Here is a 17,149-nt window from a genome sequence, read left to right on the forward strand (position 1 = left end):
GGAGAGGCTCTCTGTTAACCCCGTAAAGCAAGGGGTGGGGAACGATGAATTCCTGAGTCAGCACTGCTCAGGGAATTGAATTCTGGGAGTTGAAGTCCACAAGTCATAAAAGGGACCTTCGTTTCCCAACTTCGCAAAAAGAATCAAAAAGTTACAACATGCGGTACGCGGCCAGTGGAGCGGTTAAAGTCCCGACGCTTAGCCAATAGTAACAATCCGCATCAGTCACGTGATCACATAAACTACAATACCCACTGAGGACTGCGGCACAGTCTCAAAATTTGACTTGCCGTGGAACTGTGAAAGTTCCTCCACTGTTAATTTTATGAACATAACGAACGATCTCAAGGGCGGTACACAGAACGTATTTTTCCTTTACTGGTGACTCCCCAAACCCGGCTTCTTTTTTTTGTATTGGATTGTAAAGCGCACCTTCCACACAACCCCATCCGCCCTCCCCCCCAAAAAAAACCCAAACCGGAAATTAAGCATAGAGTTTGTGACATTGCACAGGTTTTTCACTTCCGGTTGATGGTCCTCCTACGAACGACGGAGCTAGGAAGACACCGCTGGAGAGGGCAGCTTCCAGGTATACAACAAACATTTGGGGCATTTATAGCCCCTCTCCTGTCATTAAGTGTACATTAATGTGCATTATATTTTACATTTTGGCAATTAATGTACATTATATTCACGATATTAACAAAGTAATGCATTAATGCACATTATATGTACAGTATGCATTACTTTGTTAATATTGTGATTTCATGGTCTTTATTTTTACTATAGATAGAATTATTTCAAGGACCTTTATTTAATTGCTAGACGATTTCCCCCGTGTAATTGTATTTCATTTATCCTTTCTTTTAGCCAATTATAAAACTTATTCCAAATTTTATAATACTGTAATCAGATTTCTCTTTTCCTTCCAATTTCCTTGTTAGCATATCCATTTCTGCACAATCCATATTTTTTTTAAAAATTACCATTCCCTCGTCCGGTGTTTCTGTATTTTTCCATTGTTGTGCATAAACAATCCTGGCTTATGCTACCCTTCTTTCTACTGGATCTGCGGAGAGGGGCGGCATACAAATCCAATAAATAATAATAATAATAATAATAATAATAATAATAATAATAATAATAATATGTATGAATTTATTTATTTATTTGATTTCTATGCCGCCCTTCTCTGCAGACTCAGGGCAGCTCACAATAATTTATAAATAAATAAATTGAGGTTCTTAAACTAGTTAATTTTAAGCTAATTGGATTTAAAATGTTTTTATTGTCTTTCATGTGTTGAAAGGGGCGGCATATAAATCCATGTCGGAGAGGGGTGGCATATAAATCCAATCAATCAAACAAACAAACAAACAAATAAACAAACAAATAAACAAACAAATAAATAAATGATGTTTTCTCTACTACGTGTTAGCAGGGATGGGCTGCTGCCCGGATGTGGGGCGGAGGGGGACACAGTGGGGTAGCAAAAATGGAGTTCCACCCCAGAGCACCCAATTTGCACTGGAAGTTGAAAGAAAATGCAGGGCATTCTGCATAAGCCATGCCCACAGTGTGGTAGTAAAAATTTTGGTAGCCCTTCACTACCCAGCAGGCTTGTGTTTTGCCCTCTCCAGGCTCAAAAGGTTTCTCTGGAGCCAGGGGAGGGTAAAAACACCCTTCCCCATCCCCCTGGAGGGTCGCTGGAAGCCAAAACACCCTCCCAGAGCCTCTGTACGAGCCAAAAATCTGCTGGCCGGCACACACACACATGCACATTGGAGCTGAGCTAGGGCAAAAGTCCGCGTGCCAGCAGACATGGCTCGCGTGCCACCTATGGCACCCGTGCCATAGATTCCCTGTCCTAGACTCTCAGCTAAGATTAGACCAACATTTGACAGCTGTGGCTAGGGGGACCTTTGCACAGGTTCGCCTAGTACACCAATTGCGACCCTGCTTGGATTGGGAAGCTCTTCTCACAATCACTCATGTCCTTGTCACTTCACGGTTAGGTTATTGCAATGTGCTTTACATGGGGCTAACCCTGAAGAGTGTTTGGAGTCTACAGTTGGTCCACAATGCAGTTGCGCAAGTTGTTGTGGGTGCACCTACATACACCTCCATTACACCAATCCACTGGCTCTCGATTGGTCTCCAAACGCAATTCAAGGTGTTGGTCATTACCTTTAAAGCCCTGCATGGCTTAGGGCTAGATCTGTGATGACAAACCTTTTTTCCCTCGAGTACCAAAAGCGTGTGTGCAGACACTATTGCGCCTGCGCGAGTGTCCAAACCCATAATTCAATGCTTCAGGAAGGTGAAAATTGCCTCTCCTGCTCCCCTGGAGGCCCTTTCCCAACTTCTGGCGGGCACAGGAGGCCCATTTTTCACCCTCCACAGGGTCCAGAGGCTTCCCTGGAGATTGAGGAGGGCAAAAACACCATCTCTATGCCCTTGGAGGCCCTCTGGAAGCCAAAAATGCCCTCCCAGAGCCTCCGTGCAAGCCAAAAATCACCTGGCCCATGTGCATATGTGTGCTGGAGCTGAGCTAGGACAATGGTTTGCGTGCTGGCAAATATTTATTCATTCATTCATTCATTCATTCATTTATTTATTGGATTTGTATGCCGCCCCTCTCCGTAGACTTGGGGCGGCTAACAGCAATGATAAAAAACAGCATGTAACAATCCAATTAATAAAACAACTAAAAACCCTTATTATAAAACCAAACATACACACAAACATACCATGCATAACTTGTAATGGCCTAGGGGGAACTCCCCCATGTCTGGCGGCATAAGTGAGTCTTGAGTCTCCGCATGCCACCTCTGGCACCTGTGCCATAGGTTCGCCATCACTGGGCTAGACTATCTTCGAGACCGCCTTCTACCACATAGCTCCCAGCGATCAGTAAGGGGTCACAAAGTTGGTCTTCTCTGGGTCCCATCAGCTAAATAGTGTCAGCTGATGGGTCCGTGGGAGAGGGCCTTCTCTGTGGCTGCCCTGACTCTCTGGAACCAGTTACCTCCTGAGGTCAGAACTACCCCCACCCTATTGGCCTTCTGGAAAGCGGTAAAGACCTCTTAGTACCCCTCTAAGACATCCCACCGCTCCCAGGGGGCAGTACTACTCACTTTGGGAACGACTGATTTAAGCCAACTTCTGTAACTTTAAGATCTATGGACTCCCAACTCTTAGAATTCCCCAGGCATTGTGTGATTTTGCTTTTAATTCATTTGAACACCTGTGGATACCAAAATCATAAATTGTAAGCCAATTTTGTTAGGAGAAATTAAGGCTTTTTTTGAGCTAACCGATTTCATGCTTAAGCTAGATTGCTTCCATAATATGGGTTAGCTATGTAAATTGATGTGATAAATTGAAACAGATGTGTTCACATATTAGATGAAAATTATACCAATAATTAAATGTGCATTCTTCTCAGTTTTCTGGAATGGCTTCCTTTGGATGGAAGAGAAAGATTGGTGAGAAGGTATCTAAGGTAACATCCCAGCAATTTGAAGCGCAAGCTGCTGATGAGCGTGACCTGATTGATAATAGTGAAGTTGATTGTCTTCATGAAGCCAAAAGGAAAAAAGGACTTCTGGAAGATTGTATAGCCCAAAGTAAACATCTGAAGGATGAAGGTGCAATTTTAGCCGAAAAGGGAAGGTATGGACTTTTTCCCTTTAGATGTTGTCTATGTCCTATTCCATATTAGATAGTTATTCATGTTACCCTTTGTTTATTTAAAGCAGTGTTATAATGATGTATAATGATCTAAGTATTGATTAAATGATCCCCAGTGGCTACATTCATACATAATAGAATAGAATAGAATTTGATTGGCCAAGTGTGATTGGACACACAAGGAATTTGTCTTGGTGCATATGCTCTCGGCGTACATAAAATAAAATATACATTTGTCAAGAATCATGTGGTACGACACTTAATGATTGTCATACGGGTCAAATAAGCAATGAAGAAGCAATATTAATAAAAATCTTAGGATATAAGCAACAAGTTACAGTCATACAGTCAACATGGGAGGAAATGGGTGATAGGAATGATGAGAAAAACTAGTAGAATAGAAGTGCAGATTTAGTAGAAAGTCTGACAGTGTTGAGGGAATTATTTGTTTAGTAGAGTGATGGCGTTCGGAAAAAAACTGTTCTTGTGTCTAGTGGTCTTGGTGTGCAGTTCTCTGTAGCGACGTTTTGAGGGTAGGAGTTGAAACAGTTTGTGTCCAGGATGTGAGGGGTCAGTAAATATTTTCCCCGCCCTATTTTTCACTCGTGTAGTATACAGGTCCTCAATGGAAGGCAGGTTGGCAGCAATTGCTTTTTCTGCAGTTCTGATTGTCCTCTGAAGTCTGTGTCGGTCCTGTTTGGTTGCAGCACCAAACCAGACAGTTATAGAGGTGCAGATGACAGACTCAATGATTCCTCTGTAGAACTGTATCAGCAGCTCCTTGGGCAGTTTGAGCTTCCTGAACTGGCGCAGAAAGAACATTCTTTGTTGTGCTTTTTTGATGATGTTTTTGATGTTAGGTTACCATTTTAGGTCTTGAGATATGATAGAACCTAGAAATTTGAAGGTCTTATAGTTTGAAATTTGAAGGTTTTATAGTTTCACTATAAAACACAGTTTATATATCACTGAAAATAAGGTTCAGAATTCCTCCAACTTACTCAAAATGAGAGAAATTCTGTTACTGTTTAGTGCAAGTGTGAAGTTACTCAATGTCTTCTATGGAGTATCTCATATGGGTTTTGAAGGGTCAATTTGTTAACTAACCCTAAGTATAGCTTTACTATTCTAATCGCCTAGCCATAGTTAGGAAACATCTATTTTCTTCTTTCTCCATTACTAACACTATGCAGTTTCAGTAGTAACTGGTGAGTATGATGTCTTCGCCAATTGGTCATATTTTTTACCAGATTATGCTACTAAATACAATTGGTGATCTGGTCAGAATAAAAGTAGGTAGATTCATAGCTCTGCAAGTAAAAGGGAAATAAGTTGATTATAGTCCTGGCCTTTCCAGTCCTAGATTGTCAGCAGTAATTGACTATGATCTGCTTTGTCAAGACTAGTTTAGCAGCAGGTCTAATCAGGGGTGGGTTCTAAGATACCCCATTGCCTGTTCACTTCTTCCCGCATGGGGGGGGGGGGGAACCAAGATGGCTACACAGGCGCAGTGTCAGAAACTGTTCAGAAGAAAAATAAATAAATCTCCCCCTCTAAAAAAGGTAGCAGTGTCCATGGACCGGCACCAACTGAATCAGTCCCGTGACATCACCAGCAGATTGCTACCAGTTTGATTGACAATAAATAAATAAATAAACAAACAAAATAAAAATAAATAAAAACATAGTTGAAGAATGCTTCTTCTAGTTGAAGAATTGCTAAAACCAAACTGCGTCACAGGCAATTCACTATCTGGAATCTCACAGAAAGCATTAGACCGAGAGTTGGGCTCCTCTCAGTTCGGACCAATTCACCCAAACTGGTAGCGATCTGCTGGTGATGTCAAGGGACTGATTCGGTTGGTGCCGGTCCATGGACACTGCTACCTTTTTTAGAGGGGGAGATATTTTTTTTCTGACCCATTTTACGACTTTTGCCACTATTGTTAAGTGAATCCTTTATTTATTTATTTTATTTATTTATTCAATTTTTATGCCGCCCTTCTCCTTAGACTCAGGGTGGCTTACAACATGTTAGCAATAGCACTTTTTAACAGAGCTAGGCTATTGCCACCACAATCCGGGTCCTCATTTTACACACCTCGGAAGGATGGAAGGCTGAGTCAACCTTGAGCCGGTGATGAGATATGAACCGCTGACCTGCAGATCTAGCGGTCAGCTTTAGTGGCCTGCAGTACTGCACTCTACACTGAATTGTAATGTGCAAATATGGAATCCTATCCCTGAATTTGGAATCCTCCAAAGATTGTAATGTAACTAGCCACAAGATGGCAGTAGCACCTACTTTCATGCAGTATTTTTAAGAAATAGGCTCCTTTTATTTTGTGAAGTTGTCAAGCCCTTGAGTAGACACATATACTCCTTAATACATGTAGTAAGGAATTAGGTTTGTGTGTGTGTGTATGTATATGTATATGTATATATAGATATAGGTATAGATATAGATATTTGTATGTATGTATGTATATATGTTTTTTCTGTTCGATCGCATGCTATCCTAGTCTCCCTTAATTTTAAATATTCAGCAAAAATATGTGATATATATATGAAATGGTCCTGGGTTGGGCCTAGAGGCAAAAAGGAGCTGTGACGTTCCTTCAATATACCAGGGTGATCCGACATTAAAACACACACACATATACAGCTAAAAACATTCATACATACATACATACATACATACATACATACATACATACATACATATAAGTTAAGTGTGTGTGGGTGTATGTGGGTGTATGTGGGTGTATGTATGTATGTATGTATGTATGTATCATTAATAGTAAGGAATTAAGTTTGTATGTGTGCATATATATACACTGCTGTATATACACTGCTCAAAAAAAATAAAGGGAACACTTAAACAACACAATATAATTCCAAGCAAATCAAACTTCTGTGAAATCAAACTGTCCACTTAGGAAGCAACACTGATTGACAATCAATTTCACTTGCTGTCGTGCACATTCAGCTTTGTACAGAACAAAGTATTCAATGAGAATATTTCATTCATTCAGATCTAAGATGTGAATGTTGAGTGTTGTCTTTATTTTTTTTGAGAAGTATGTGTGTTTGTGTGTCTCTGTGTGTGTGTACACACACATACGTACATACATACACACACATGAAAATGAACTGTTGTTAAGTCAAGGATTACTTGTATATCCTTCAGATAAATACCAGTAGCATTCAGACTTATAAGCTGCTTCACATAGCCCCCTTCTCTCTAAGTGGTTTACAAAGTCAGCATCTTGCCCTCAACAATCTAGGTCCTCATTTTAACGCAACCTCAGAAGGATGGAAGGCTGAGTCAACCTTGAGCTGGAGAGAGACAGTAAAATAGCTTTATAAGCCCTTTTGCAATAAAAAACGAAAACTTTTGCAGGCTTATTGGATATTTTTCTTTCCTTTCTCTCCTTCTTTTAAAAACAATCTCTCTCTTTCTCTCTCCTCATTTTTGTCACTTGTTGGCACTTAAGCAGAGTTTGAATTCTAGGATATTGATAGCTTTAAAAGCCATTGATTACTTTGCTGCCTTCATTTAAGAGGAAGTTATGATGAGGGGAAAAGCTCCTAGGATTGCTTAAATCAGCTGATGTCTAGACAATATAAAGAAAATAATTCCGCTTAGTGCCATAAAATTATGCAAATTCTGAACACTTCCTTCTCTAAAGCTTTATGTCACTAACAAAATATAATGCATTTTTAATGTCTGAACGAACTTGATAAGAGTTGAATAACACAGTATTGTTTCTAAGATTCTTCGCTTTGAAAGTTGGTAAATGTTGACAGAGGAGAAAGTTGCTAAAGGTTGCTGGGTCAGTGAAGTTGTATCAATACAATGTGAGGAAGTTGTCTATGTTGTCGCGACTTCGCAACTTAACAACAATAAATCTCAGGGAACATAAAATATAGCTTTTTTATATATAACATGTAATATTCTTGTGCATCAACATCAGAAATGATGAAGACATCCTTAAGGATAAATATTTGCTCATGACGGCATTGCAGAGACTGAGAGTTCTCTGGGTCAAACCAAACTCAGATCAAGTCCTTCATTGGGTTTAGCCACATTTTACTTTACAAGAAACACAGTGTTAGAATGGGAGAGCCAGTGGTAACAAGGTCAGCCAATAAATAGGCATAGCAGTTAAGTCATAATCACTTCTGAGTCTGTGCAGGGAATCAAAACTGAACAGCTTAAGGCTGGGTGTTGCTTCCTCTCCACTCTGAACTCTGCTGAAATGAAACATTATTATTATTATTATTATTATTATTATTATTATTATTATTATTATTTATTAGATTTGTATGCCGCCCCTCTCTGTAGACTCAGGGCGGCTCACAACAATAGCAAAGACAATGTAACAAATCTAATAATTTAAAAAACACTAAAAACCCCATTATTAAAAACAAACATACACACAAACATACCATGTACAAACAATTATCCCGGGGGAGATGTCTCAGTTCCCCCATGCCTGACGGCAGAGATGGGTCTTAAGAGCTTTACGAAAGGCAAGGAGGGTGGGGGCAGTTCTGATCTCTGGGGGGAGCTGGTTCCAGAGGGTCGGGGCTGCCACAGGGAAGGCTCTTCTCCTGGGTCCCGCCAAACGACATTGTTTAGTCAACGGGACCCGGAGAAGGCCAACTCTGTGGGACCTAATCGGTCGCTGGGATTCGTGCGGCAGAAGGCGGTCCCGGAGATATTCTGGTCCGATGCCATGAAGGGCTTTATGGGTCATAACCAACACTTTGAATTGTGACCGGAAATTGATCGGCAACCAATGCAAACTGCGGAGTGTTGGTGTAACATGGGCATACCTTGGGAAGCCATTGATTGCTCTCGCAGCTGCATTCTGCACGATCTGAAGTTTTCGAACACTTTTCAAAGGTAGCCCCATGTAGAGAGCATTACAGTAGTCGAACCTCGAGGTGATGAGGGCATGAGTGACTGTGAGCAGTCCAGATAGGGCCGCAACTGGTGCACCAGGCGAACCTGGGCAAACGCCTCCCACGCCACAGCTGAAAGATGTTTCTCTAATGTGAGCTGTGGATCGAGGAGGACGCCCAAGTTGCGGACCCTCTCTGAGGGGGTCAATAATTCCCTCCTTTAACTGCTTGAAGAAGAACTCTGCTAATGGTATTGTAAATTCATCTGTTACTATGTTTATAAAAAAGTTTATGAATTCAGCTAAATCAATCATCACTGTGTGCTTCTGGTTTTCATTTTGCAACAAACTCTAATAAATAGACTGATATTTTTTTTAAAAAGTGCTTTGCATTGTCTGGCCACATTTTCTCTTGATTAATGATCTCCTTTCACTTTTGGAACAATTGAAGACCCCCGTGAAAGTTACTACAGATAGTACTCGACTTTCAACAGTTTATTTAGTGAGCATTCACAGTTAAAACAGCACTGGGAAAAGTGACTTATGACCATTTTTCACACTTGTGACTGTTGCAGCATCTCCATGCTCACGCGACCACAATTCAGATGCTTGGCAACTGACTCACATTTGTGACGGTTGTATTACCTTCGGGTCATGTGATCACCTTTTTTCACCTTCTGTCTAGCAAAGATTCACTTAATAACCCTGTCTATTACTTAATGTCTGCAGTGATTCACTTAACAACCGTGGCAAGAAAGTTCGTAAAGTGGATCAAAACTCACTTAAATGTCTCACTTAGCAACAGAAGGGCTCAATTGTAGTTGTAAGTTGAGGGCTACCTGCATCCGTAATAATGTGTAGCAATATCTACACTCTTTCTGAATCTTGCACTTCTGACAGTGAACAAAGCAATGCGACAAAGCAGAAGCAAGAAACATAAAACATCTGATAGATTGCTGTATCCACATAGTGCAAGTTTTACATGCGTTAGTAGGAAGTCTCTGCTAAAACATTGGCTTTAGATTTGGCAGAGGCTACGATATATTTCTTAGGGAAATCAGGACTTTCATTTTATGTACTAAAAGTCATTACAGCTCATCATACAGTTAGCCAGATATTCAAACTGGATTTGGCATTTTTTTCTTGCCTGTCAAGTCCTTCCCAAAAACCTGGAATAGACAGATGTGGATGTCCAATGGTTGTTACAGATGTTGTCGCAGCATATAAGCTCTTCCAAGTAAAGTTGCCCTTTTGCAATTGATTGATGGGGAATTGGTCAATTCTGATGGTGTTCAAGGGGCGCTCCGATTGTTTTGGGGGATTCATTTACTGTTTTTTCGGAATATAAGACACTTTTTTATCTCCCAAAAGAAGCTGAAAACTTGGACGCGTCTTATGTAGTCCCACCCTTTTGGCCTCTGCCTCCCAGCAATTTACCTCCTTGCAGCAAACAGCACAGAACCTGATTAGCACAAGCAACTGATTATCGGCCTCCCGATGAGCAGCTGCTTGAAGCTGCAGGCAAGCACACCTGCTAAAATGAAATTGAAACTAAAGCTGCAAGGAGGCAATTTTCTGGGAGGGAGAGGCAGATTCCCCTCTCCCTTGTTTTCCTCCCCAACAACTAAGATGTGTCTTATATTCCCGTGTGTCTTATACTCCAAAAAATATGGTATATCCTGACTTTATTTTGTACAACTCAAGATAAAGAATATTAATTAATTAATTAGATTTGTATGCCACCCTTCTCCACTGTTGCCTTCTAGTTGCTTTCTGTTTTCCCAGCCACAACAATTTAATGATTAGCTTAAAGGCATTGAGCTGGCTTTCATGCATAAGGACATGCTATAATTCATGGTTTTCAGAGTTTTGCTCTACCGCTGCACCAAATTTGCCTAAAAGTTTTTGAAATTCAGAACATTTACCAAAACTGAAGTTGTAATGAACTTATGATGTGGAAGATCCCCAAACCATTTCCCCAGTCACAGAATAATAATAAGCATAAATGCAACTATTGTGTCGAAAGGGCAATGAAATTCTTTAGCAAAGTTACCAGTTACATAGTGATAGATGTACATAGTGAGATAAGAGACAAACCTTTTCAGGATTGAAGTATGAAATACATACATACATACATACATATATACATACCGTGTTTCCCCGATAGTAAGGCAGTGTCTTACTTTCTTTTTACCCCCCAAAACCCCACTGTGTCTTACTTTGGGGGTATGTCTTATATTGTCCCGGGCACCGGGGTCGGCTCATCTTCGGGCAGCCTGGTGCCAGCTTTCTCTTTCCGCGGCGGCGGCGGCAGGCTCCGGAGGGAGCTTGGGTGGTGGCGAGAAGACGGGATTCTGGGTGCCGAGCGCCACCTGCCCGCCGTTCACGCCAAGGACAGGCAGCCCCAGTTCCAGCGCCTCGGCCTGCTCGCCCAGCGGGGAGAGCAAAGGCGGCGGCGGGAGTAGCGGAGGCGAGGCGGAGAAGAAAGAAGCGGCGGATAGCTGGCGAGGCGCCGGCTAGAGGGCTGGACCCCGCCGCTTCTTTCTTCTCCGCCTCGCCTCCGCTACTCCCGCCGCCGCCTTTGCCTCTTGCCCGGCGGGGAGAAGTACAGAAGGGCCGGGTGTGCCACGTAGACGGCAAAGAGCCCCACTGCCAGCCCCGTCAGCGAGCTGCGCCTCGGCAGCATCGCTCCCCAAGACTAGCGCCGCGGCCGCCACCGGCATCGACCACCCCGCCACGGAGAGCAGCGTACGATACCGAGCGCTCGAGCGCGATCACCTCCCCGGCCGCTTCGCTTCTTCGGATCTCCCTTCTTTCGACAACGGAAACGGAGGCGGGCCGCGCGGAGAGTGCTGGGAAATGTAGTCTCTTAGAGAACAACGGCATATCATGGCGAACGCGTGCAGTTGTAAGCTGGCTGCAACGCGAGCGCTAGAAGTACATCAGCAAGGTAACAGGAATGCTAACCTTAACAAGCTACCGTGTTTCCCCGAAAGTAAGACATATGTCTTACTTTCGGGGTATGGCTTAAATTAGCCGACCCTCCTGAAACCCCCCATATGTCTTACAATCGGGGGGGTCTTACTATCGGGGAAACACGGTATATACAAATATATATATGAGCTGTGATGTTCCTTCAATACACCAGGGTGATTCGACACAAAAATATGTAACCCTTACCTGGTGCAGAGCTGAAGGGATTGGATACTGTAGCCTAGAGGATAATTCTCTGCCTTACAAGGCAAAGGTTGCAGGTTCAAGTCCCAGAGGGTATGGCTAGCTGATGAGGCCAAAACAAGGCCAAAATAGATCTATCCTAGTCTCCCTTAATTTTCAAATTCAGCAAAAAAACATGTGACATATATATATCATGTGACATATATATATATATCAATAGCAGGATATGAGTCCTGTGAGATTGGGGGGCATATAAGTCAAATAAATTAAATTATATTAAATTAAATATGACAGCTTTGTATTACTGATCTTTGAAAAGTATCCCCCTGTGCAATTTTTAAAGCTCTTGAAAATTGGATTGAGGTCTCATTTCAGACAAAATTAAACGAGTACATCTTATTGCACAGTAGCCGCACATTGACCTGATTAGCAAAAATGATATCCCGAAAATTCAGCCTGCAGGAAATGAGAAATGTAATAACTTGTTTGTAAATGGAATAAGACTGAAAGAAATGGGTGTTGATGCTTATGGCAACCGGAGGATTTTCTATGCTACAGACAAACTCATTGTTAGCATGTCCACCAATATTGAAAATAAAGGTGTTCAGCCTTCTATGGGCTTCCCTTATTGGTTGGTTATTTTATTTGAATTTGTTATAATCACCTACCTTGGCAGGGTACTTTGTATGCTCAGACTATAGTACACCTTTCCCATCAATTTCTCCTAGATAAGCTTCAATCATTCTTAGCAAAGCATTTCTGCAAAATGGGGATGATGGGAGCTATAGCAAAATCACTCTGTGGTTTACAGAGTCAGCATATTGCCCGCAACAATCTGGGTCCTCGTTTTACCCAGCTCGGAAGGATGGAAGGCCAAGTCAACCTTTAGCCTGGTGAGATTCGAACTGCAAATTCATTCATTCATTCATTCATTCATTCATTCATTCATTCATTCATTCATTCATTTAATTATTTAATTAGATTTGTATGCCGCCCCTCTCCGTAGCCTTGGGGCGGCTCACAACAGCAATAGAACAATTCATAACAAATCTAATAATTTAAAAACATTTAAAAAAAACCCCATTATTAATCAAACATACATACAAACATACCATACATAAATTGTATAGGCCCGGGGGAGATATCTCAATTCTCCCATGCCTGGTGGCAAAGGTGGGTTTTAAGGAGTTTACGGAAGGCAAGGAGGGGGGGGGCAGTTCTAATCTCCGGGGGAGCTGGTTCCAGAGAGTCGGGGCCGCCACAGAGAAGAAATTGCAGTCAGCATAAATAGCTTGCAGTACTGCACTCTAACCACTGTGCCACCATAGCTCATGCTGCAATAGAGTTCAAGAAACTGCCTTCCTGGAGGGAAGATCATTCAGGCCTCTACGAGGCCCACTTTGTTCTTCCATTGTCTGGGAGAAATTAGGACCAAACAAAGATGTTTCCCTGTGGGCAGCTGGATTTGAAACTCTACATCAGTATCTTTTCAAACTTGGCGACTTTGAGATATACAGTGTTCCCTCACTTTTTGCGGGGGATGCGTTCCGAGACCGCCCGCGAAAGTCGAATTTCCGCGAAGTAGAGATGCGGAAATAAATACACTATTTTTGGCTATGAACAGTATCACAAGCCTTCCCTTAGCACTTTAAACCCCCAAATTGCGATTTCCCATTGCCTTAGCAACCATTTAGATTATTACTCACCATTTTTATTTATTAAAGTTTATTAAAAAAAAATTATTAAAGGTGGACGAATGTTTGGCGATGACATATGACGTCATCGGGGAGGAAAAACCGTGGTGCAGGGGAAAAAACCACGAAGTATTTTTTTAATTAATAGTTTTGAAAAACCGTGGTATAGACTTTTCGCTAAGTTTGAACCCATGAAAATCGAGGGAACACTGTATGTAGAAATTTTTTGAAGTTGTTTTCTGAAATCCTGGGTCTCCCAGTACGTTGGACTGCTAATCCCATCATTCATACCATCATCACTATGCCGTATGGAGTATTTGTTGGTGTTTCTTAACATGTTTAGATACATTGTTAGCTTCCATGAGTGGTTTTTATTTATTTTTTCGTTTCCACGAAAATGGCTTTAATGAAAAGGTCTTCTCCTGAAAGGAAACAATTTTATGTTGTTTTTTCCCACAGAAATGAAAGTAGAGAAAGGAAGCAGCCTGCTGTTTCTTGAATATTCAGCCTATTCCTGGTGAAGTTTTGAGGGAAGGAGGTTTAGAAGCGTCTAAACAGGAGGTTGGGGGTTGCCTGCAGGCTGGCTAAATGTTGTCTATCTCATTTTATTTTTATAACTATTCTGGAGAGGTTCTTTTTAAAGGCTTTGTTTTATGTATGTATGTATGTATGTATGTATGTATGTATGTATGTATGTATGTATGTATGTATGTGAGTATGTAACCATTTTTGCTAATAATGAAAAAGAAGGGAGACTAGTATAAATCTATTTCAAGCTATTTAGCTAGCCATGTACCCTTACTGGGATTTGAACCTGGGTAGCTTTAATTGAAAGAAAAAAACCCCCATAGATAAATAGATAGATAGAGAGATAGAGAGAGATAGAGAGATAGATAGATAGATAGATAGATAGATAGAGAGAGAGAGAGAGAGAGAGAGATAGAGAGATAGATAGATAGATAGATAGATAGAGAGTGAGATAGAGAGAGAGATAGAGAGAGATAGATAGAGAGATAGATAGAGAGATAGAGAGATAGAAAGATAGAGAGAGATAGATAGATAAAGAGATAGAGAGATAGAGAGATAGATAGAGAGATAGAGAGATAGAGAGATAAATAGATAGAGAGATAGATAGATAGATAGATAGATAGATAGATGTAACATTTTTTTGCTGATAATGAAAAGGAAGGGAGATTAGGTATAGATCTATTTCAAGCTATTTTGCTCTCATCAGCTAGCCATAATCCTTCCCTGGTTTTGAACCTGGGGAGTCTACTTGTAAAGCAGTATACAGTGGTACCTCTACTTAAGAACTTAATTCGTTCCGTGACCAGGTTCTTAAGTGGAAATGTTCTTAAGAAGGAGCAATCTTTCCCATAGGAATCAATGTAAAAGCAAACAATGCGTGCAAACCCACTAGGAAATAAATAAAAGCTTGGAATTTGGGTGGGAGGAGGAGGAAGAAGAGGAGGAGGACAGTCGCTGCCGAAGGAAGAAGGTGAGGGGAGGGGGATCAAAAAAATCCAAAACTTTAAGGCTTAAAGAAAAAGAGGGACTCTGAGGCGACGAGGAGCAGCACGTGCCTCCAATACACCCCATGCAAAGTTGCCTCCCATACACTGGCTGCTGCTGCTGCTGCTGCTACCTGCTTCCTCTTCCTTCCCATGCTGAAGGGCTCCCCTCTCCTATTGCTCGCTCACTTTGTAGCCGGTGCCTTTCCTTCGCTGTGGTGACTATTCAGTTGCCCATAGCAAAGGGAGCGTTTCTTTGGGCGCTGGCAGAGGTTTATTCCCTCTCCAGGCGCCCAGAGAAAGGAAAATGCTTCATTTGCTCTAGACTGCCAAAGCCTGCTTAGGTGCCACCAAAAGGCTCCTCTGGCAGCCCAGAAAAGCCCAAGATGGCCTGGATTAAAGGGGGAATGGCAGGAAACTGGCCGTGCTTTCATGCCGCTCCCAAATTTCCTGGGAAATTTTTCTGGGCTCAGGTTCTTAAGTAGAAAATGGTTCTTAAGAAGAGGCAAAAAAATCTTGAACACCCGGTTCTTATCTAGAAAAGTTCTTAAGTAGAGGCATTCTTAAGTAGAGGTACCACTGTATTTAACCTCTAGACCACAGGTTCTCCTCCTCTCAGCTTGTACCAGGGAAGAGTTATGTTTTCTTTCCGTTAAATCATCCTGGTATACCCAAATATGGGAGGGAGCATACTGCTTCCTTTTTGCCTCTTGGCCCCTCTTTATATCTATATAAACACTGTTTTTATTTTGTTGTGTTTGTGGCATTTTTACTGTATTGCTTTGCTTGTGATATAGTGTGTCTGTGTGGCCCCTTCTGCTAAATAATTATAATAATTAATAATAATATATTAGATTTGTATGCCGCCCCTCTCTGAAGACTTGGGTCGGCTCGCAACAATAATAAAATATTATAGTAGAACAAATCTGATATTAAAAAAACATATAAAACCCTATCATATTTAAAAAACCCAACAACACATTCATACCAAACATAAAACAAAATATAAAAGAGCCTGGGGGAAAGGTGTCTCAACTCGCCCATGCCTGGCGGTATAAGTGAGTCTTGAGTAGTTTACAAAAGACAGGGAGGGTGGGGGCAGTTCTAATCTCCAGGGGGAGTTGATTCCAGAGGGCCGGGGCTGCCACAGAGAAGGCTCTTCCCCTGGGGCCCGCCAAACGACATTGTTTAGTCGACGGGACCGGGAGAAGGCCAACTTTGTGGGACCTTATCGGTCGCTGGGATTCGTGCGGTAGCAGGCGGTTCCGGAGTGTTTGAAATGGCTGATTCTTTAAATGTGGGCTAAATAGGTCACTCACACATATTTATAATCTCATAAATAAAATTCAGACATTCTAAATGCAATCTCCAAAGGTGCTTTTTTCCCCTTCCCTTTACACAAACATGTAAAAAGGAAAGATTGAGAATGCACATTTTAACGTGCCTCCATGTTCTTTTGCACTTGTTAGCTCTTAGCAATATGTTTTTTTTATCAGCCAGATGGACATGAAGCTGTTTGCAAGGAAGAAAGAACCATGTGAAATATTTGTGACAGGGTTTCTCTATTCTGCAAACTGTTTGAGGGGGAAAAATCCTCAGTTGCCTTGGAGTTATAAAAGACGCCCAAAAATATACATTTCTTGGAAGTTTCAGCTTTTATAATTCAGGGAGACGATTTATGGCAGCCGAGAGACTGCTTCAAGGTTTATTACGGAAACATTTCACTTTCCAAAAATTAAATATTAGAAACATAGAAACATAGAAACATAGAAGACTGACGGCAGAAAAAGACCCCATGGTCCATCTAGTCTGCCCTTTTACTATTTCCTGTATTTTATCTTACAATGGATATATGTTTATCCCAGGCATGTTTAAATTCGGTTACTGTGGATTTACCAACCACGTCTGCTGGAAGTTTGTTCCAAGGATCTACTACTCTTTCAGTAAAATAATATTTTCTCATGTTGCCTTTGATCTTTCCCCCAACGAACTTCAGATTGTGTCCCCTTGTTCTTGTGTTCACTTTCCTGTTAAAACACTTCCCTCCTGAAACCTATTTAACCCTTTAACATATTTAAATGTTTCGATCATGTCCCCCCTTTTCCTTCTGTCCTCCAGACTATACAGATTGAGTTCATTAAGTCTTTCCTGATACGTTTTATACT

The 17,149-nt window shown here is 41.5% G+C and overlaps 1 protein-coding gene across 1 annotated transcript in view; it reads left to right on the forward strand.

The window, feature by feature from the left end:
* The first annotated feature begins 265 nt into the window (after positions 1 to 265).
* The window catches only part of TTC33 (tetratricopeptide repeat domain 33), a 64,425-nt gene continuing 47,541 nt past the window's right edge, over positions 266 to 17,149 (forward strand). The window contains exons 1-2 of the mRNA XM_070743408.1: positions 266 to 589; positions 3,449 to 3,675. Of these exons, the coding sequence (XP_070599509.1) occupies positions 3,458 to 3,675 (218 nt within the window). The 5' untranslated portion in view covers positions 266 to 589; positions 3,449 to 3,457. The remainder of the gene's footprint in view (positions 590 to 3,448; positions 3,676 to 17,149) is intronic.

This window comes from Erythrolamprus reginae, chromosome 2, assembly GCF_031021105.1.
Source record: "Erythrolamprus reginae isolate rEryReg1 chromosome 2, rEryReg1.hap1, whole genome shotgun sequence".
NCBI classification, from domain to species: Eukaryota; Metazoa; Chordata; class Lepidosauria; order Squamata; family Dipsadidae; genus Erythrolamprus; species Erythrolamprus reginae.